The sequence below is a fragment of the Kryptolebias marmoratus genome, linkage group LG10 (genome assembly GCF_001649575.2).
Source record: "Kryptolebias marmoratus isolate JLee-2015 linkage group LG10, ASM164957v2, whole genome shotgun sequence".
NCBI classification, from domain to species: Eukaryota; Metazoa; Chordata; class Actinopteri; order Cyprinodontiformes; family Rivulidae; genus Kryptolebias; species Kryptolebias marmoratus.
This window is the reverse complement of record NC_051439.1, coordinates 15,139,654-15,161,737: the sequence shown is the minus strand read 5'-3', so window position 1 is coordinate 15,161,737 and position 22,084 is coordinate 15,139,654. Positions and strand designations below refer to the sequence as shown.

The 22,084-nt window shown below is 42.3% G+C and overlaps 1 protein-coding gene across 1 annotated transcript in view; it reads right to left on the bottom strand.

Annotated features, from left to right (window-relative positions):
* akt1 (v-akt murine thymoma viral oncogene homolog 1) overlaps positions 1-21,289 on the bottom strand; it is a 30,517-nt gene extending 9,228 nt beyond the window's left edge. The window contains exons 1-5 of the mRNA XM_017417793.3: positions 21,114-21,289; positions 16,657-16,833; positions 3,201-3,329; positions 633-744; positions 186-312 (exon numbers count right to left, since the gene is read on the bottom strand). Coding sequence (XP_017273282.1) covers positions 186-312; positions 633-744; positions 3,201-3,329; positions 16,657-16,702 — 414 coding nt within the window. The 5' untranslated portion in view covers positions 16,703-16,833; positions 21,114-21,289. The remainder of the gene's footprint in view (positions 1-185; positions 313-632; positions 745-3,200; positions 3,330-16,656; positions 16,834-21,113) is intronic.
* Positions 21,290-22,084: the final 795 nt, after the last annotated feature.

Genomic DNA, 22,084 nt, shown 5'->3' with positions numbered 1-22,084 from the left:
GGGGGGGGGGTTGGGGGCATGTTATTTGGTGTTAAACCACCTGTTGGTGACGTTTGGGAGAGATGGTAAAAGAAAGGAAGCAGTATGAGGCGACTGTCAGAGCGCTACTATAACAAGCCTCGGTCAGATAGGATATTGACAAAACAGGAAGGAGGACACACATAACAGAGTAAATGTGCCAGTACCACTTTGAGTCTGGGTTTGGTCAGGTAGACCTCCATGTCCATGGGGTCCGGAGAGGAGTCCATCATCTCCTCCTCTTGTTTGTGAAGGCCTTCAGCTACTGCCTGGATGGCTTTGGTCCATTCTTCCCTGAAGAGAGACAGAGGCAGCAGAGAGAGAGAGATTACATCAGCTCATTTGGCATCATGCAAGCCCAGCAGCCCAATCACGTAATTGTCTTCTTATCAACAGAAAGGCAATTTCACGTCTGAGTTCTGCCAATAGCCAGTGGACCTTATGAAAGTGTGTAATAATGATTAAATATATATGCTTCTACATGTTAGGAAAAACAGAGCTCTTAATTTGTGCCACTGTTTCCCAGGGACAAGGGCAAATAGTTTCCATGTAAATGGTTTGTGTTTTACAGCTCCGTGTGCAGAGAGGTGTGTGTGCGCGCGCTCCTCGCTTGCCTTTCCTCGGGGGTCTCCACGTGGAAGGTGCGCTCGATGACAGTGGTCCACTGCAGGCAGCGGATGATGAATGTGTTGGGCTTGGGCCGTTCCGTCTTCATCAGCTGGCACTCTGACCACAGCCAGGGAGAGAGGGGAGGGAGATGAAGAGAAGAGCCAGTGTGTAGGAAACAGAGGGGAGAGACAGACCCACAGTTACAGCCATTTATCTTTATCGCCACCCTAACAGACACTGTCGGCCAATTTGTAAAAGAACAGGTGCACTTTGGTGGAAGAAAACAACTCCCGTCCTTAATTTGGAAGCGCCTTTAAAATGAAACCTTTGGAAATGTAAGGTCTGATCTCAATTTGGAATAAACAATCGCAACGTGCAAAAGAAAAATAAAAAGTCTAATAAAGGGTTGCAGTAATGCAGCTGACTGAATAGTTTCAGATTTCATGCATTTTTTTCTGTATTCATAATAAAATATCTTTAAAATGTTACAAAAAGAGAGGATAAATCTAAGAAAAGCCTAAGTCCAAGTTTTGTTGTAGAATTCTATAGCAAAACAACAATAATTTAAAATATTCAACATAAAAAAAGAATATACCCTTATTTTCCTGTCTAGAATTTAACAATATGTGTATCACTTCCCTTTTCTTTTATTTTCTTCTCCCCCCCTCACATTTGGAGCAAATAATTGTTATGTAAGCAGTTTGCAAAAACAATTACTCAGAAGACAGAATTTCCAAAGCAAAGATTTCCATCTGCACCTACTTCGCATTAACATCTGTTCCTAAATGGAACATGTCAGCAAATATGTCAGGATGTGACACAAAAATGGCCTCTCTCTGATAGATGGAGGACTCTGAGTGGACCACCACTGAGATCCAACATGGCTCCATCAGGATGAATATGTATTCCAGCTGCAGCCGCACCGTCAGCAGCGACACACCATGTGTCCTCTAATGGTGAGGTCGCGGTGGTGACAAATATAAAAAAACAAAAGAAACAAAGCCAACAACGATGGAGACAAGAGCCTCAAAGCATAGATCAGAGAAATACTCAAAATCAGGCAGCTAATGGCTACAATAACTCAAGAGCGTTGGGGAGGAAACATTTAGTTTAACAAACAGTGTGCTGTCTAATTGCTGCGCTCAGTCATCTGCACAGCAACTTTCTCTGATGTGAAGATGGAGTGAGCTGGATTGCTCTGGGTATTTGTTGTTGTTTTTCTGCGCGGTTGAAAAAAAAAAAAAAAAACAAGGATTTTGGAAGACATGCAGTGACTGAGGATGGCGTCTAATGAATAAATTTCAGGAGACAAATATTCTGTGGCAGAGTTTCCCTGCTTGCAGTGGTGCAGCGATCCTGCAGAGATTATACTACAGCCACTCATCACCGAACGCATACAGGAGTAATCAAGCATGTTCATATTAGTGATGACCCCCTATTAATTTGACCTTTTAAAGCACCTGCGAATGCTTTGTCATCCTGACGTTAGGTCATCAGCAAGTTTTCTACACACCTTACTTTTCCAACACTATAATATATATGTGGTCAATTTAACACACTACTGATGTATGAACCCAAGAATCCTGATTGCATTGATGCAAAACAAATTTTCAAGCCTCTTGGTAATCCATCTATCATCTTTCGATCGTTGTTGCATCTGTTCGTAATCTATCACATATCAACAAGTCCAGTTTCCAAGTACACATCTTTTAAAATAATAATTTAAAATATAGCCAGCTTAAAATATACCTTAGCTTTTAAGATAAAACCTTACTATAGGAGCTTTCATGTGTTGTGTTTACAGGCTACAACTCTCTAATGTGTGTCATAATGTGAGTTTAGTTGAGTTTTTGAGGTTTAAAAAAAAAAAAGGCTGTCTCACTGTGCGACTAAAAAACAACAACAACAAAAAACGTAAAAAGGCTGTCATACTGCATGAGCTTGATAATACAAAATCTTGATATTTTCATAAAAATCTTGATTATGTCAGAATTAATGGAGGCCAAGCTAAGATTACTTGTGGAAGTAGATTCTTGTGCATCACAAAGACCCAACAGAAATATCAGTCTAACAACAAATACGAAGCAACACTCTTATATTATTAGGTTTGGACGCTTTAAGAAAAAAAAGAAAAAAAAAGAGAGAGAGAGAGAGAGAAAGGAGACAACTCTTGTAGCTTTTGCAATTTTTATAACAGACAAAAACAGCAGAGTGGGAACCTGGTTTAAAACATAAACAGATAGAAAAACTAAGTCTTCACCTCTAGAGCACAAAGGAAATACTCCATGACAGTGATTTATCTAGGAAAGAATTATTTAACAAAGCACTTGGGCACATTTTTAAAAAAAAGGTGTAAAACATTAGTTTTTCAGTCCTATTGTTATCAGATGTGGACTTAGTAAGCCATCAAGCTGTGGGCTGATTGTGTTTTCTAACTAATGGCTCACAGCTGTAGTGCTTTTTAGGTAATTGTTAAAAAAAACAACAACTGACAAACTAAAACAATAAAGCAAGCTGCCAAGAAACAAAAAAGGAGAAAAAAAAAAGGTGGTTTCTCTGATGTGGATACTCACGTGCTACAGAGAAGTTATTTAAGGGGGTTTCCAGCTGGTCAACATCTTGTGGTCGCTCTTTGTAACCGATGAATGTACCATCACTCTTCAGGAGAAAATACCTTGGCCTCCAGGTCTTGATGTATTCTCCTGATATGGAAAGGATGCAGAAAGAGGGAAGACAAAAATAACGTTATAAGTGTCTGCTGACGAACTTTAAATGTAAGGTTTTACATTTTCAAAATGCTGACGAGCGTACAACCGTCCTGTTTATTTTCGGTACAGAACCAAAACAAAAAAGTATTACTATACAAAAAGTGTTCAAACCAGTTGATTTGACAACTATATAAAGAATATGGAAAATTCAAATAGTTGAACAACAAAAGAGTTCAAAGAATGCGTCAAAATTTGAAGGTAAAGTTGAGTTTTTTGGCAAATGTCCCCTTTAAATTTTCCAATATTTTTCTTCCCATCAATTGAAGTTTCATACAAAGCTTCCCACACCACTAGTCTTCTAAACACCTGCTATAACCTCGAGCACGCACGCCCGTCCTAATCACTTAGACAAACTGCACTCGCGTCGCACACATGAATCTCTCTGAAGGCAGACAAAAACTCAATTTATTTCAGTGATGCTTCAGGAAATGTTGCGCCAGATGTTGCGCAGACGGGGAAAAAAAAAAAAAAAGAAAAAAAAAGGCTTACGTACCATAACAAGGCAGTGGCACACAATGGTGTGGAACTTGAATATTTATACAGGAAAACTGTAATTTATTTTTAATTACGGAGCCACATATTAACCCCCTGCAGAGAAGCACCAAGCTGTCCTTAATTGCTCCATTTCCTCCAACGCAGGAGTGGTTCTTGCGTGCGAGAGACATCACACGCGTGTACAGAGATGTAGAAGATCTGTCAATATGAGCTTCTGCTGCACTCTTCAAACACACTTCTGACTGATGACACGGATAACGGATTAGACGGCACAAAAAATAAAAACTCTGCAGCTAGTGATACCGTCTGCATGTAGAGCAGGTTCTTATAGCATTTAAATAAAACCACATTATTTAATAACACTGTCTCATCCTCACAATATAGGGTGTTTCTGACACCTCTAAACAGCATTTTGTTGCTTCACCTAAACACTTTTTTTCCTATTAAGTAGTACAAGTAGTAAATCCTAATAAGACATCCGCAATTAGGCTTCCCTGGACAAACATAGGGGAGGTAGAGATAAAATAGACATTTTGAAAGACAGACTTTCAGACAAAATTAACCTCATGCAGCAAGATGAAGTCTTGTACAATGAGATGTTTGTACATAATTTTTCAGTAGTGTCAGTACATCACGGCACAAATGAGCTTCATAAACTTGTTTTTTGCAGAGTCATTATTTTCACATAAAATACAGCCAATTTAGAAATCAGTGTGTGTTTGTCAGCAGTTAGATCGTCTTTCAGTTAAGATGTGCTACCTAATGCAATAGCAAAGATCTTTCCTTTCTCTGAAATAAAAAACTTTACCCATCAGCTTTCACATCAGTCACCTACGTGTGATGATCTTTAAAGAAGCCACATGGACATGTTTATTTACCGTAAGCCTTAAAAAGCCTCTCAGGTTTCTTAGTACAACACAATGATGCTTGGATTGACAGCGTGAATTAAAACAAAGTACACAAGAAAATTTACCTCTCAACTGTATGCGTTAAGAGTCTGTTTAACAAAGATTAAGATCCCTGAATCCATGACCATAAACTCTTCAAAGCCTTTTTTTAATGTTGAGCCTGTTTTTTTCCTCAGCTGGGCCCCAGCTGGTGATTTGTTCTGTGGTCAGGTTTTGGCTGACCAATATCCCCCCGCCACCGTCCGAGCCAACTAACACTGAGGACAGTATGTGCACAATGCAGAGGCAGCATAATGAGCCCCCTACCTGACACCACGACACGAGATGGGGGGGGCACATGTCACCAGCGCGAACGAGACGAAAAGTTTCCACTGTGAAGTTTTGGTTTAGAAACAAGAATGCAGCAAATCACTTCCAGGCTGAATTCTTCCTGTGTACACTGTGAGATTCAAATCCTGATGGACAGGTGTTTGTGTAAGGCTCTGGTGCTTGTGTGCAAATAGATTTGTGTGTATTCACCGACTCGTAGGCATTGGAACACGTGTGTGTGTGTGTGTGTGTGTGTGTGTGTGTGTGTGTGTGTGTGTGTAACCGATTGCATCAACATGCAGTTTGAAAGGTTGAGAGCCTTTCCTGCCAGCGCCGCTGACGCATAGCTCCCACCAGAGAGGCAGCATGGGTGGTAATATGTGACGCAGCAGCTCAAGGCTTGGCATGTACTGCATTTGGAGACACTGAGGTGGCCATGATCACACGGATGTCAGGGAGATGACAACAGAAGCCCGGCATTCCCAGTCAATTGAGTCTTCATGTAATGTCACTATGCTGAATTCTGATATGAAGTGTGTGGCTACTGAGGACTGGTCAGATAATTGCATAAGCCCTCCCTGAGATTAGTGAAACAGCAACTATTTCACTCAAACTGGAGAAAAAAAAAAAAGAAAACTTCCGCAAATATTTCTGCATATCCGTGTTGCACATTTTTAACCAGTGCAGACTCCTTTTAGACAGGAGGACACGGCAACTTCCTTATGTGTGACCGCAAACCTGGTCACATGACAACAGTGGAAGCAGCTATATCCGGTTGTCTGCGAGTGTGTCTCCACTGCTCTGCAGTGCAACACACACACAGTCTGCGCTAAGAGCAGAAACAACAAAGATGACCCTTGTGAGCTTCCCATTTACACTCATTTCCTCTTCTACTTTTATCCAGCCGTACTTTCCACACAGCGGCTTTTCTTAAGCGCTGACATGATGAGAAAGTGAAACTAACAGCTGGACTTCTTTTTTTTTTTTTTAAAAAAACAGTTCACGTAAACAAAGTTAGGGGAAGAAACTGTGGTTACAGACATGCACTCACTGGTAACGAATGCAAAACGAGCAACTGTGCAACTATTGTTTATTAGGTAGAGATGTATTGCTGGTTGGATGTCGAGGATTAAAAAAGGTAATCTAGTTATTTAGTCAAGTTTCACAGACTAGAAGTACATCAAAAACAGTACAACTTTTAAAACAAACACAGAAAAATCCAAATCAAACAAAAACTGATCACTGCCATCACAAATTTATCATTTATTACAAGAATTTTGGACTGGACAGGCAACTGAGCAATAGTTAGTTTGTGTGTTCGCCATTTATAAAACAAATAGCAAACACACATAACAGACAGCTCCTTTAAGATTTCACACAACCTAACTTTAATGTTTTGCTAAATAGACCTGAAATACATCCTGTATAGTGAGCAAAGCAGCGCAAACAGCTGACAAAGGACAATGGGCCTTAGCAGAAAACATAACAGAGCCTTCTGCTTTTAAGTCAGATCATCATCACCGTGTTCCAGTAAACTAAACCCTGTTTGATGTAACATGTTCTCCAAAACAGGAAAATGGCCCACAGACAGACTGACCACAACCTAGATAAGATAAAACCGACACCAAGTGTTGATCGAGGCACACGCAAACACCAGAAAAATCCTCCGTGTTGTTCTCTGCGTCACAGAATAAAAGTTTTTCTTCAAAAAAAAAAAAAAAAAAAAAAAAAAAAAACAAAAAAAGACTAAAGTCTAAAGGTTTTGCTTCAAAAATGGTAAATAAGACAAAAAAAAAAAAAAAATAAAAAGACCAATTTGACACAAGATGAGCGATGAGAGAACTGGAGGGGATGAAAAAGCTTTGTGCGAAGAGCTGTGCCGAATGGAGTGCTAGTGANCCACAACCTAGATAAGATAAAACCGACACCAAGTGTTGATCGAGGCACACGCAAACACCAGAAAAATCCTCCGTGTTGTTCTCTGCGTCACAGAAAAAAAGTTTTTTTTCAAAAAAAAAAAAAAAAAAAACAACAAAAAACAAAAAAAGACAGTTTGACTGTAGACATGTGGCTCAACTCAACTAAATTAGAGGAAGGACAGAAGTATAAAAAGACCAATTTGACACAAGATGAGCGATGAGAGAACTGGAGGGGATGAAAAAGCTTTGTGCGAAGAGCTGTGCCGAATGGAGTGCTAGTGAGACAGATCACTACATATGTTCCCTACATATGTAGGACTGCAAGTGGAGGGGAGTGTGTGAGCAGAAGTCAAGTGTGTATGAGCCATGCGCACGGTGTGTGTGCATGGGAGGAGCTGTCAGGGCCTGATAGAGTGTCTTTACATGACAAGCAGCTGCTGAGGGCTGGGATGCGCGCTGGGCAAAGTGGAAAATAATGAACAGAGAACCGCTGCCAAACACAACAGAATTCATCTTTATTTGCCAGCTGCTGTGTGGCCTTGTATGTGGACAGTTCTAACATGCAACTACCACGCCCTTTATACCCTAAACACAAAACATACAAACAAAGTGCCGTGGGAAAGAACAGGTTTGGCCACAGCTGCACAAGGTGGAGCATCGTCCCGTCAGCTTGTGTACGTGTTCGCCAAATCACGAGAGGTGCGTTTATGCAAAACGCTTCTCCGGAGCAATGGGAACCGCTGTACCCGACTTCACACATTCAGAGGCTTCACCTGTCACCGACTTGCAAAAATACAGAATTTTAGAGCAATTTAAACTCACATTAATGCTTGTGACACAGACGCCATTTGCAAGTCAACTTGGCTTAAGAGGCCTGAAGTACAAAAGCCAGCCAGACAGGCTTATTGAAGAATTTGTGAATAAAAGGAAAAATGTGGAAGTCTTTACACAGAAAAGGGAGAGAGAGAGGGCGGTTAGTGGCCGTTTCCGAGGAGCACTTTTCTATCCGTCTCCATGAGACAACGACAGGAATGCTGAGGTCCCAGCTGCTGTGGCTTGTTGGCTTTTAATAAGACACATCATGTAGCATTCATCAAGCAGGCTATAGAATACAAGGCCACAGCATCCCAACAACATGTCCAAAGTAAAAGCCCTGTTGCACATCATATTTGTCCTTTTCGGTCTCTACATTGAGTAGTTTTAGTAAAATGTGCAAACCTTAACGACAGAGGGGACCATGGTAGACATTTGACACAAGATAAACCACAGACACAGAGGAAATCATATTGTTAAGTGGTTCAATAATCTCGCACACTGCGAGGAAGTATGAGGGTCAGACACAGTGCCTCTCAGTGCCTACACCCAGTGGTTGGACTTCCTGAGAGACTGCTGTTGGGTTTTGTCCCCGTCTGGCCATTCATAGCTTTGAGATGAGAGGAAGGGAGCCAGTGGAAGCTGCACAAACTGTGCATGTGTGAATGAGTGTGTCAAAGTGGTGGGAATCGGATGAGGAGGGGGTGTGGGGGGAGGCGGAGGTTGAGGATTAGGGAATTAGAACTCCAAAAGCGAGAGAGGAGGGGAAGAGGGGGCTTCGCCTTTTGTTATTTTTTTTTTTCCTCCCTCAGCCACCCCCGCCATCCCTTCGGCCCTTTTCTGCCGGGTTCTGCCTGTAGGCTGCAGCTGCGGCCTGCCGCCCTGTGCCCTGCATCTTAATGAGCTGCAGCCTCCAGAGGAGAGAGGGTTCCCTGATGCAGAGGTCACCAGTGAGCCCCAATAACCACAAACTCCACATCCACCACAAACAGGCTCGTGGCAGAACTTCACGCTGTAAAAACACTCAAATGCCCACTTGCCTGATTCACTTTGACCAAATAAGGCAGCATCAGAGATGCACCTTAAAACTAGTATCCAGGAAGTGGAACTCCTTTGTTCCATTCCTTTGGTTTACGTCTTCTTCACAACCAAACTTTTCAAATCTCTTTCACAGGTATTTTTCTCTCACACAGCTGGACAGAGGGGGACTGCAGAGCCAGCAGCATCAACAAGTTTGGTTGAAGGACCATCCTGGTCTCGAATTTAACCCTCTCCGTTTCCCTCTCCGTCACTAGGGCTGCTGTTGCTACCCCTAACAAGAAAAGAGGGAAAAAAAAAAATCCAGGGGGATGGGGATGCGATGGAGGCTGCCCCTCTTTCTCACGCTTATAAGAAAGCCCTCACTTCTTCTCCATGGTGAGTGACACCTGCTGATTACCATAGAGACACTGTGGGAAGTTCCCCCCTGCCACACTGGGGCTGAGATTTGCCCCTTCTCCCTGGGTAAACAAGCAATCCATGGATTAGTTAACAGGGTTACTTCATGGCAAACAAATAAACACACATTATTTAGAGCAAATTAGTGCCAATGAACTCTCAAGGATTGATGTAAGATCACTCTCTAAAGAGAGATTAAAAAAACCCAGGGGACATTTTTTTCCTTTCAAAAACAAGCATTCGATGATTGTTGGAAATTTTCTAATCCAAATACATTAATCAACTCGTTGTACAGCTCCCGAATAACTTGTAAAATACGTTATGAGTAATAGAATAAGCAAATATGTTGGTTTTAATGCAAGTGCCTGTCCATTTACTATTTCCTCTCCAAAGTGGAGATTGGTGCCAGTGATGTGATTGATGTCAGAGACTGGAAGCTTTCCGCCCGTCCATAGCAGCTTCTGCCATGGGACCGAATTGTCAGCAGGGTCATTATACCAGCAACAGGGCGGCAGGCAGGGAGAGCGGGCTGGAAGTGGGAGAGAACAGAGAGAGGATGAGGCTGTTAGGGTGGAGCAGATATAAGGGGAGAGCAGGGGCACAGTGAAGATGAGAACAGGAAAATCGTGAGACTAAGAAAGGAGAAGAACAGGAAGACGGACAGAGATGAAGATGGCGACAAATTTAAAGGGGGAGGTGGGGGGTGGCAAAAAAGAAGAAGAGGCAGAGCACTGCTGAGCACCACAGTTGGGACAAGCAGGCGGATTCTACACAGAAAAGTAAGCACACAGCAGGTTTGCCATGAGAGAAGGCGAATGGCGGAGGTGCCATCTCCCCGCATCCTCCTGGTTTCGCCACCAAGCCTGCCTGCCGACAGCTGCGCCCCAGTAATTTACTTCTCTCCACCACATTTAACAGGAAGACTCCTTCCCATTACCCAGAGCAGGGGGTCTGCACTGACGGCCAGAAGCCCGGCCTGCCAGAGCACTGGCTTCCCGGTGCGCCACCCTCTGCTGCTGGACCCTGCCTACGGGGGCTCAACTCCCCAATCAGTCACTGTGGCTTCTGCTGCTGGTGGTTAACTGGGTTGAATAGAAACACTTTAAAAAGTTGGGGTTATTCGTTTTAAAGTTACTCACACAAATTTGGGAGTGGTAATCAATGACAAGCTGTTGTTTTCATTAAACCACTAAATATCCTGCAGTCACAAAACTGTATTCAACTTTATGGAGATAATTTTGATCTTCCACACATCAAATGATTTGTCTCACTTTTTTACATTTTTGAGTACTACAAGGTCAAAAATCAGAAGTTTGATAACAGCTGTACAAAGAAGTCAATGTCTGTGATCATGACTTCAATAAACAAAGCTGCTAATGGTACGGTACTAGTCATACACTGCTGATGATGATCTTGAAACACTGAAAAGCGTAGGAGGAAAAAAAATACTTTTTAGTCTAAAGTTGTTTTAAACTTCTCTTTTTTGGATTACACCACTTTAATCCCTCTCACCCCCTTTCCATGCATAACTAAAAGTCCCAGCAATCCAGCATCTCTCAGTTAGTTTTTTTGAAGGAAAATGTGGAAAAAGGCAAAGGCTGAGTTGCATATACAATGCCCGATCACATTTATAATCTATAATAACGATAGTGAATAAAAACCTTCTCAAACCAAAACAATTTTATATCTTTTTTTTCACTTTAGTTTGTAAATTTTTAAAAAAGAAAAACACATTAATCAATTCTTCTAATTTCTTTGTAGGAGAAAGGGACACTTATACATTATATTGTGCTATCAACCCCAAGGCCTATGCACAACTTATTTGCTGATTTTAGTTTAGCAACTCATTCTTTATTTAATCTGTATGTGTGTTTTTTTAATCTAATTGTCCCTGGTACCCCTAAGTAAAAACCATTCAGAAATCAAATCTGGCTTGTTAGGGTGAAGCCAAATGTCCTAAAATCCTGAAATCTTGAAAACCAATATGTGTAAATGCTTTTATAATAAAGGATCCTGGTCTGCTTGTATAAACACTGGAAGACGCCTTGAGCTGTCCTCCATTCATGCAGATTAGCCAGAAGTCTAAGTTATCACCTACAAAGAGGACCAGATCTTTTCTATAAACTCAGACTGTATGATGTTGATCAGAGGCTGATGCAGTGGAGAGCCTAGTCATCATTTTTTGGGATTCCCACAGCCAAAAAACTAAGCTCGTTTGTCTGGTACACGTCACCACGAAGGTATCAGGAAGCAGTGAACACCAGCGCCTGGAGTCGATTTATGAATGGGTGTTGTCACACAAGATCAAAAGATATTAACCGATTCACAACCCAACTTCTACACCGAATATGGGCTTCTGCACGCTGCCAGATGGCACCAAGTCTCCCACTGTAAACGCAAATCGTTTCACACTACTAATCCTAATTCTGTCAGAATTTGAAACAATTTTGTGTGAGTGTGAAGGTACTGTTCAAATGGTTTTACAGCATTTAAAATCCTTTGGCATGTGCAACAGGTGTTATTTCAACGGCTTTGTAAAACTCTGAATGGACAATTTATTTTTGTTTGCAGCTTTTGAGTTGAAGCCAAATATCCGTCAGGACTTCTATTGTACTGACATGATACATAACTAAGAAAGTTTTATTAATTAAAAGAAACTTTAAGATCACTAACAATTGTACATTTTAAACACAGCAATCCAGCATTTGTAAGAAAAAAAAAGAAGGGCTTTGAGTTTTATTTTGAAAATCCCTCACTATTGAATTGAATACTTTTGCCAAATTTGGTGAAACACTCCTCTAGTTCAGCAATATGTGTGAGTGTTTGTGCAGAGCAGCAGCGCGTGGCCACTGACAGCCATAATGAGGGGATGTGTAGGAGCCCGGCTGAGCCCAACTATAAATCTGTCAGAAATTCAAGTACATGAAGTCTTGAGACAGTCACCATTACAATATATTTCTTAATCAGATGAGTTTGCTTCTTTGAAGAGTGTTTAATAACAGAAAACTCTGCAATATAATAACTCTGTAAGAAAATGCAAACTGTGAAAAAAAAAGTTGGCCGAATTGTTGCAGGTCTGCTCACCAGATGCACAGATACTCACAAGATGAAAAAATATGTTTCATCCTCTGCATCTTGTTTTCCTCCCCCACCTTCTCCTCCCTCTGTGTCTTATGAAGTGTTCTGGACCACCAACAAGGTTTTGCTCGGAGGAGCACGTCATGGGTGTCCTTCAACCGCATGACCGTAAAAGAGGCCAATCAGCTGATGAGCTGCAAATCAAACCACGAGACAGTCTCTGTGGCACGTCGCGCTCAACATCTACCAGCTCTCGGGCTGACTGGGTCACTGAGCAATGTTCTGGGGGACATCACAAAAGACGCTGTTTAACTTCTGTCCCTTTTATTTTCCCCTCGCCACCTCGACTGGTGGGTTTTCTGCTTGCCCTCCCCGCTTCAACCCAGCCCTCCTCTCATGAGACGGAGCCAGCTGAGCGTGTTACCCAAATCCAACAGTTGTTGTGGCCTTCGTTAGCCTAACGAGGGGGACGGCTCTTTATACTTGTCAAGGAGCAAATGAGTCAAACAAACAAGGCCAGGGAAGAGGCGAGGACAAGCAAGTGCTGTTCTGTTGAGCTTCACTGCGTTTTTGGCCACAGCACCTCGCTGGAAACTAGGGAACCCACAATCTGCCTCTTTGATGTCTGATGATGCTCTGGCTTTGATGGAAACTTTGGAGAAAGAGAAAAAACAAACACACTTCCAAAAAAGAAATAGCATGCTCCTCGGTGTCTCTGACCACTAGAGGCCGTAGGCACATTCAGAGTGTGTGGGTGCACAGCTCCTAAAAAGGGAAGTATCATTTGGGGACACATAACAACTGGGTATGATAGTAACAACAAAGTTATAGAGCTACTGCAAGCCTGTACTCTGCGTAAGGGCACTGGGTGATGTCCTGTTGGTGGTGTTAACAATAAATAAGTTCCCCTAACACTGACCATAGCCGCTTCCAAAACTGCCTTCTAAATCTGAGCTTCAGTGTCCACAATCCACACACATTTCCCCAATCACAAGCCTCAAGAAGAAAGTATGAAGGTGTGTCCTTCAGGGTGAGATCATTTCACAGAGTGCAGCCTGTCTGGAACAAATACTCTGAGTCTTTCAAGGCTGAAATTCTGGAGCTGTAAAGGCAGATTAGCGCTACAAAAAAAAAAAAAAGGTACGAAAGCAAAACGCTGGCTCCATTTTCTGTCTGGAGTCTTGATAAAAGTTTGCACGTGCACAATGATGACTAATCAGAAAGGAATCAAAGAGTGAGGGTGAATGGCACCGCTGTGTTTAGCTAAAGCCAGAGCTGCTGTGATTTGTGTTTGCCTCTGGGCCACTGTGAAATCCGAATCATGGTGAAGAGCCAGAAAAATGGTAACTACAAGGGGTTGACGAGGACACTCGAACCGAGATGAATTTTGCAAAGTTATATAAGAATGTAGTCGACGTTTGTGCAGGTTCATAGAACAAACACAAAATGTTGGTGGAAATATGAAGGGACATGTTTTTTGAGACATTAAATTGGTATTTTGAATGCACACATGGGAGTAATGAGCACAGTGAGGGAGTTTAAGCCTTTTATCATTACGCCCACGTGGAGATTTGAGTCACTTGGGTGGTGCTACCACACAACAAAAGCTCAACTAAAAAAGGTGCAGGATGGCTGGTGGAGGTGACGGATAGCGAGGCAGGGCGGCTGTAGGTTCACCTTCTGTGCGGTGGCTCCGGGGCAAAGACTGGATGACAGTGATGCGACACTAAAAGCCTTCCTGTCAGGCAAGCGGGCGGAAGTCCTCCAATCAAAAACACGAAGGCTCGGGGTGACATTTCACAGGGCACAGCTGCTGGGCTACGACAGCATGCCAACTCACTATTCCTGAAGGGTTGTTTGTTTAGTGCGTGTCACAACTACAGCGGCGTCTCTGCGAGAACTGTGTGCACGCCAGAAAACCTCACCGTTTTTCTTACAGGCCACTATTTGACTAATCTTACAGTTAGATTTTACACCAACTCAGTATTAGAATGTTCCGTTCTTATCAGTACTGGTGGAAGTGCGTGGAAAAAAAGAAAGAAAGGAAAAAAGGGACATTTGCCAGTTTTGTGGCACAGAAAAACAAACATGGAAAGAAGCAACAGATGCCAAAATAACCGAGTGCACAATCGTACAAGGTTAGAATGAATAAGACACATCAAACAAGTGTAATTTAACATCTACGATAAAAAAATTTTTTTTAAATGCTTCCCTTCGCATTTTTAAAAGCATGCACGCACACACATTATGCATTTTGATTCACTTAATTTTTCTCTCTCTTCAATAAAATATGACCCATAAATGTCGATCGTCCGTTACAACATGCTTAGATCCCTGAGTTTTATTGTCATTTCAGCCTCTTCTCCTGACTGATTAGTTATTTCTTGCCGCTGCCGCTGAAGGACACACTGCAGTTTGCATTACTCCTCATGAGTGTCTCATGTTTAAATTAGTGGTCAAATTGGAAAGCTAATTTTCCCGTAAAACTGCGGGATGTGGGATTTTTTTTCTCTCCTATGCTTGATGGAGTTCACATTTGCCTTTTCAAACCTCCAGATCATCTGCTGATTTCCTACAACAACACCCCAATAGTAAAATTCAATTACCTCTGCTAGCGTTGTCGAGATAACAGAACCGTGAACTGTCTGTACAGTCTTGCTTAGATGAGACACATGAACGCACACACAGAATCTTTTACATGATAAATACTGAAATGAATAAAAAAAGTACACACAATGTAACTAGTTGTAAATTCATACCTCAACGAACTGATGTCAAATTTAACTAAAAGTTTAAGTGTGAAACCCTAGGGAAAACTACAACAATAAAAACAATACCAAGTTAGTCTTATGCAGACCACCAACTAGTTTCGAGTTGAGATTGTCAAATAGAGTTTGTGTGTCAGATGCTACAGAGAGGAAGAGTTATCTGTCTGCAGCAGTGCTGTGAAGATGGCCTGATGGTACTGATACTTCTGCAAATTAGTATGAATCAGGTACTTTTTATTATATTTAAAGAATAAGCATATTTTATGATACCTTAATTGGTAAAGAAATAGAAAAGTAAAACTTGGTTCACAAGTTTAAACAAACAAGGCTAACAAATTTCCAAATCGCGGATTAAGATTAGAGTATAAATTTGTCACATATTTAAAGAACGTGCACGTTCCTGCTGCATCTGTCGTCCCGCTAATGAAGCTTTCCTGGACCCCAATTTCTAGGGTGACATCAAAACTCAGTTGTGAGTTTTGCTGCCAGCACAGCTAGCTGGCATCTTTGTGAAATGTGTCCCTGAAAAACCCAAGCTTGAAGGAACACATGGCTTTACGACTTCGTCCTGCCCTCCTCCTGAACGTGAATGTGCAAAACACAGAGGCAGGAGTAAGGGGTAAAATGGGTTTTCAGCCTGAGATTCAACCAAATGTGTAAAGATGTAGGTGTGTCTCCTGAGACAGACCCAAGCCTTGAAGACAATTAAACATCCCAGCAGCGATCTGTTAACAAGAGTTTCACTAGTGACCTGCTCCATATCGGAGTTTCCCCTCATCCAGTGAGAAGTCTGGTTCTTTGGCTCCGAGTTTGGGAGATTTCAGTGGTTTTGGAAACTTTCTTATCCCGCTTTGCCCCTGGTGGTGATGGAGTGGGCTCTGCAAGGCAGCTGTAGCTGAAGGCAGAGTTAGTATGCGCACATAAAGCTGCTCAAAGCCAGCAGGTATGTGAGGAATGCCTTTTCGTCCAAACAACAGGACTCGCGCCCGACACAGAACCATGTCACACCGCACAGCAATGTCAGGGGAACTAAACGAGGCCCAACTGGGGATTCCACAAATAAGTAGTTCTTCAGTTTTGATTTTTTAACAAAAAAAAAAATCATTAATCAGTCGCTGTGCAAATACTGACTATCAATCAAAATTCTTGCCAATTTTATAGGCAAAACAACACAAACATGCAAATCTAACAACCACTACGGCAACAAATAATTTCTGAAACTACACCAATAAAAACATGAAAGATGAGTAACATCAAAACTGTCTATCAGTGCAGAATGCAAACAGGCATCAACAAGGGTTTTGCAACCTTTTTTGCGCAACGAACATATTTTAAAGTCTTTACATATTTTGTGTTTTGTGGCAGCCTGGTTAACCTGCATGTTTGAACAGTTCTAGTACACAAAGTGATCACTGCACTTACACAAAATGACATTAAGTAAACAAAGTGCATGTGATAATTGCATCAGAACTGATTATAAGGTGTAGCATTAAAAACAATTAAATTAAATCATTAGTAGAAGTGTTCTTGTTACCTCTTTTATGCAGCCATCCCTCCTTGACGATCACCACATTGGTCATGTTGGTGGACTAGATGGAGGATCCAGGTTTCCCACAGGGAGAGACACGACTCTGCTTCCTTCACTCAGCCCTGTGCAGGAGCCTGGAGACGGGGTCCTGGGGTTTAAAGTTGCCTTCTCAATGGTGGTAACCTATTAGTTGAAGAAAAGTAAAAATTAGCCTCACTTTGAGGTGGAGGATTTTGTTTTTTGTCTGAATATTAACCCTCGGGTCAACACCACAGAGTGGAGGCAGTGGAAGTGAGAGGATCTCTGGTGCTTTATGGCCCAGTCTGGGGAGGACACGCTGCAGCCGGGGTGGTGTCCTTTTAACAAGTGGAACCTGCAACATTTCAAGGTTCAAATAACTGCGCAAGGCCATGGTTTTTGGCATTCATTGTGAAGCCTCCCATACTGGAAAATTCCATGTTGTTCACAACCAATACAGCCTTTCCTGATAGACTAGGAGTTTTTCCTCCACTTGTGACCACAACAGCACAAAAAAAGATTATGATGTTATATAATTATCGCACAAACCACACACATTAATAGATTATCAAACTTGTTTTGCTGCTGTATTTAAAAAAAAAAGTGTGTCCTAATGGTTTTGGCAAAACTAAGCTCACATTTTCCATCTAATTGTAACAGACTTTTTTTTTTCCTTTAATCCTGTGAGCAAGTGATAAAGCTTAAAATGAACAGTCTTGTTTTGGTGGTTTCAGGAGAATTGTTAATTTTCCCACTGAAAACAGTAGAACGACATATGGGGCAGGTGACAACATTTTAATCCCATTTCTAACTTCACAATGTGCTAAATGTTTGGACGGGCCAAGATTAAATATGCGTTTTATTTTTTGGCTCATTACTTCATTGCGACAATAAATTAATTCAACGCGTACTAACAAGAAAGTTAAAGAGCTTAACTGACCATTAGACTTATTTTATTATACATTTGTGATCATTTTAAACTCAGGAAACATGGAGGATAAAAAAAAATGTATCTGAACTAAAACGGTCTTAAAATTAAAAAATTACAAGAATAATTTCCCACTGAAGTCAGCAATTATAAAAACCAATGTAATGGTCAAAAGAACTAGTTTGAGAAGCTGGATTTTCATACAAAGGATGTATGAAAAGCAGACCTTAGTGACATAAAACAGTTACTTTAAAAACCACTGTCATTTATTTAATAAGAACTTGTGTTCCTGGTTCCACAAGTAACAACAAAAAAACCTGACAAAATATTAATGCAATATTTACAGTATAAATGTGTCCAAGTGTCACATGTGTCTGAGTTTATGAATGCACTACCTGAAGCACAAAAAGTAAATACGAGTAAAAGATCAAGCTACGAAAATTGACGCAACTGAACCTCAAGGCAAAATGCATGATGGCTTGTGTACAAGAAAACTGCACTAAGAGTCATCTGACAAACTGGCTGAGTTCCAAATCACTTAGTTATCCATCAACAGTACATACTAAAAGAAAAAGAAGAAGAAAAAAAAAAAAACCTTACAGGCTATCATTACCAAAAACACTTGACACTTTCATCCATTCAGGCCTTCTTTATGACATAAAGACCGCTTTGAACGCAGGGCAGAAGGAAAACAATGATCAATTGCCATGCTTCCGTACACACATGTCACACACTGAGCCAGGCAATTCCCAAGCATTGACTGAAATCAATTTTCCTGCTTCTGCATCAGAGAAGAGCTCTGTTTGACTGGCCTCATTCAGTTTACTGGTGTGGCCAACAACAGGAAGTGAATGTGACTATTGACGAGTCATATCAGTACAGCCCTGGGCTTAACTACATCTGTCACCGAATGTGTCATCAACACGCTATTTTTTTTACTCCCGTTCTCCTCTCACTTCTATCAGTAAGCAAAGGTGAGCGTGCAACATCAAAGCGGCTCTTCTTCTTGACAAGTTTTGGTTTATTGCCCTGCAGTGCTCGCCTCACACACAGCCAGCGTTGGAAGGGTCCTGAAACGACGCACAGAGCGCAGCTGAAACTTGGGATCTCTCAAACCATCGGATCCTTTTCGGCATCTCGGAATGCACTCTGCGACACGGGTGTCCACACACACACACACACACGTTACATACACATTGGGATACATCACACAAACAAACTCGAGCGCGCGCACACCGCAGCCAAAAAGGCAACACATGCACAAGGACTGGCTCTGGAGCCACAACAGAGCGCTGCTGTTTTAATGGGAGCGACCTATTGCTACTGTGGCCTGTGTGGAAAAACTGGGCTGCTGCCAGCGCTGCAGCCACTAAATGAACCCAGTACCCTGACGGCAGGTCACATGGTCTGCAGGGCCTGTGGGCCACCGCCTGCCTGCCTGCCCGCCCGCCCTGATGTCAGGACAGTTTTCAATCATTCATCTTTCTGGCTCCAGCTTAAGGAGCGAAGGGGGTGGGCGGCATCCCATTCAATGCAAATCAGTGTCACACGGCAAAACATACCACACATGGAGCCTGTCACCGGGCCAGAGAGGACAGTCCCATGTGCTTAGGGGCAGGAAGCAGAAAAATCAGGCCGACATCACTACACCACTTCCGACATCAAAACAGATCAATAGATACAAGCCTGTTCCTCCTCTGGTTCCTGCTGCCGCTCGGGTAAACAATACAGTCAGCAGCTGGTTTGCCATTACAGAAGGTTGAACATTACTCTCAAACATTTCACATGATGAAAAAGATATGGAAACATTAAACAGGCTCACCTGTTACTGGAAATTAGCCCCTGGGGGCAACACTTGTTTTCGCATACTACGGTGGAACTGGTATTAATCTTATCTACTGTAGAGAACCAGGTTCCTCTTTCAAGTTCCCTGAAAACGCATCATTGATAACAAGAATATTGCGGTAACTGTTGCTAAAATGCCAAACTGCAGTGAGCGCAACCTTGAAAAACAAAGCAGGCTTGCTTGCTTAACCCTGTGATGACACGACCAGCGAGGCCTTCGTGTTGATGCATTCATTTTTAATGCTGTTCAGACGATTTTAAAGCTCGCCGAACTCGCAGCTTGAACGCAAGAGGAGTGCGTTTCGGCCAAAACTCTTTGCGACGCAGACTGAGGAGATCACCTCCACCTTCCTGAGTCACAACAAACTCTGGCGGCCTGACCAGGTCCCAGGTCCCCAGCTGTTTCGAAGAGGGGCAAAAGCTTCAGACGGGCATTCCTCAGATTCTGCCTGCATTTGCGTCAACGGAGCTGTGAGGGGATTGGGTGGGAGGTGACTGGTATTTTCTAAATAGAACAGGGAGAGTCACAGGCGGCATGGTTACGCCAGCTTGTTGCGTCTTCCTCGGGTCACATGCCAAGCTCCCTTGCGTACACACAACGAACAGACGTAGTCTCATGACTTGATAAAAACATTTTGACACTTGAAGGGTACTGCACGCCCGGGGGACATTGCTTTAAACTCTGAGAGAAATGGAGACACAGATATTAGCAATGCGCTGAACATCATCAATGATCACATCATTTCACTTGTTTCCACACAAATAAACTTACCTGACAAAAAAAAAGACCCTGTAGTTAACATGATTTGGTGGATATGTCATTGCTGTAGGAGGTGGTGATAATGACAGTGAAGAGAGAGGAACCAATCAGAAACATGCATTATCTCATTGGGCTGATTACTGGAGAGGAAAACTAGAAAATAACACTGCTAGTTGTGGCATTTTTTTCCTGCGCCCTCCCTGGAGTTTACCAAAAAGGCCCCATTTTTCAGAGCCAGTGCAGAGTGTCAACAAGTCACGGCAAAAAAAAAAAGGTGTGCTAACTTTTTTTGTCTGCTAAGGCTGTGATAAAAACAACAAAGAGAGCGGTTAAAGGTTAAACGTGCGGCCAAAAAAAAAGAAAGAAAAAGCTTAAACCAAAGTGCGTAAACAAACGCAGTGGGTAAGTTTATAACAATGAATGAGTTGCCCTCTCTTCTTGTTGAGCTCATTTGTTTTCATTTGCCTCCAGGGCCACAAAGCTCGGGCAAAAACAAGCTCCCAGCAGAGGTGAGCACTTTCAGGCACTGCAGACACTTTGTTCGCTTCCAAAGTGGTCTTTTGTCAGAACTGACTTGCTGGCTTCTTTATTTAAATAAACATTAATATATATATATATATATATATATATATATATATATACACATATAAATGTTTGTAGCAGAGCAACAACGCGTTGGGACTCATTGCGTGGCGTTTGTTAAGCCTCCGTCTTTCCTGCTCGGTAGCACCCTCGGCGAAATGAAGCCAGAAAAGTGCCAAAAATTCAGCGACAGAAAGGATATGGGGCCTAGCGGGGCAGCTTGGGTGAGAATAACCGCATCCCATGTATGTAAGTACAATGGGGGACCTACCCTGTTTTTAGCTCTCGACCTCTTGTAGTTCAACATGCGAAGAAAATCTGGACATTTACCTGGACAGGAGCTCAACAGCGTGTCCGTCTCATTATAGTGGGGTGTTTCGAAAGTGTTTGAAGTTGATAAGTCCCTCAACAATGTGGACAGAAGTGCTCTCATTTACTCCGTTTCTCTCTTGCCTTTTCTTCCACTACGCCTCCCGAACGCGCTGTCTGCTGCTCGCTGGCAGCGGGCGCCTCCCGGGTCCTAGCGCCGACCTTATATCAGCCAGAGGAGTAATACCAGGCGTCCCATTGAAAAAAAAAAAAAATCCTGCAGCAGGAGAGGAGAGGAGAGGAACCCGGGCCGCATGGCCTCAGTGAACCTCCTCTGCTTCAGCTGCGCCAAGTAACGGCCCGGGGACCCCGCACGGGTCCGGTGGAGATTCAAAGTTGTGGTCCTCACTTATCCAAAGGGATGAATCTGTTCCACTTCCTGCAATGATCACATGAGATTCTGTACAAGATTAACTTTTTCCGGTTAGCCAGTGGGGGATTTTTTAAAATTTAATTATTTTGCCACTTGCTTCGGAGTGAGCCATAATAAATGACCGATTAATCCGTTGATTCTTTCCCGGATCCAGCTGCTCAAGTTTACATTCATACATGTTTACTATCGCGTGCCGCCACAAGGCAAAGGCGGATGTTTGTGTCTGTTACCAAAATAGCTCATGAACCACTTGATAAATTCTAATAAAACTCACAGAATCAATATATGCAGATCTACAGCTGAATACCTGAATACCTGCTGCAACTAAGTGATCTTACAAAGCACAAGTGGCTATAAGTCAATCAGTTTTACAGATATTGAGCTGATCCCCAAAACATATTCTGAGCTCTAAAAGATTATGCAAAATCCATGTTTAAAGTTTTGCCATTCACTATTTGAAGTTAACTCTGTATGTTATCAAAATATCTCACCAACCACTAGATGAGTTTTATTCAAAGTTTCAGAAAATATTCACAGCCGACTATGTTTTGGAGCAAAT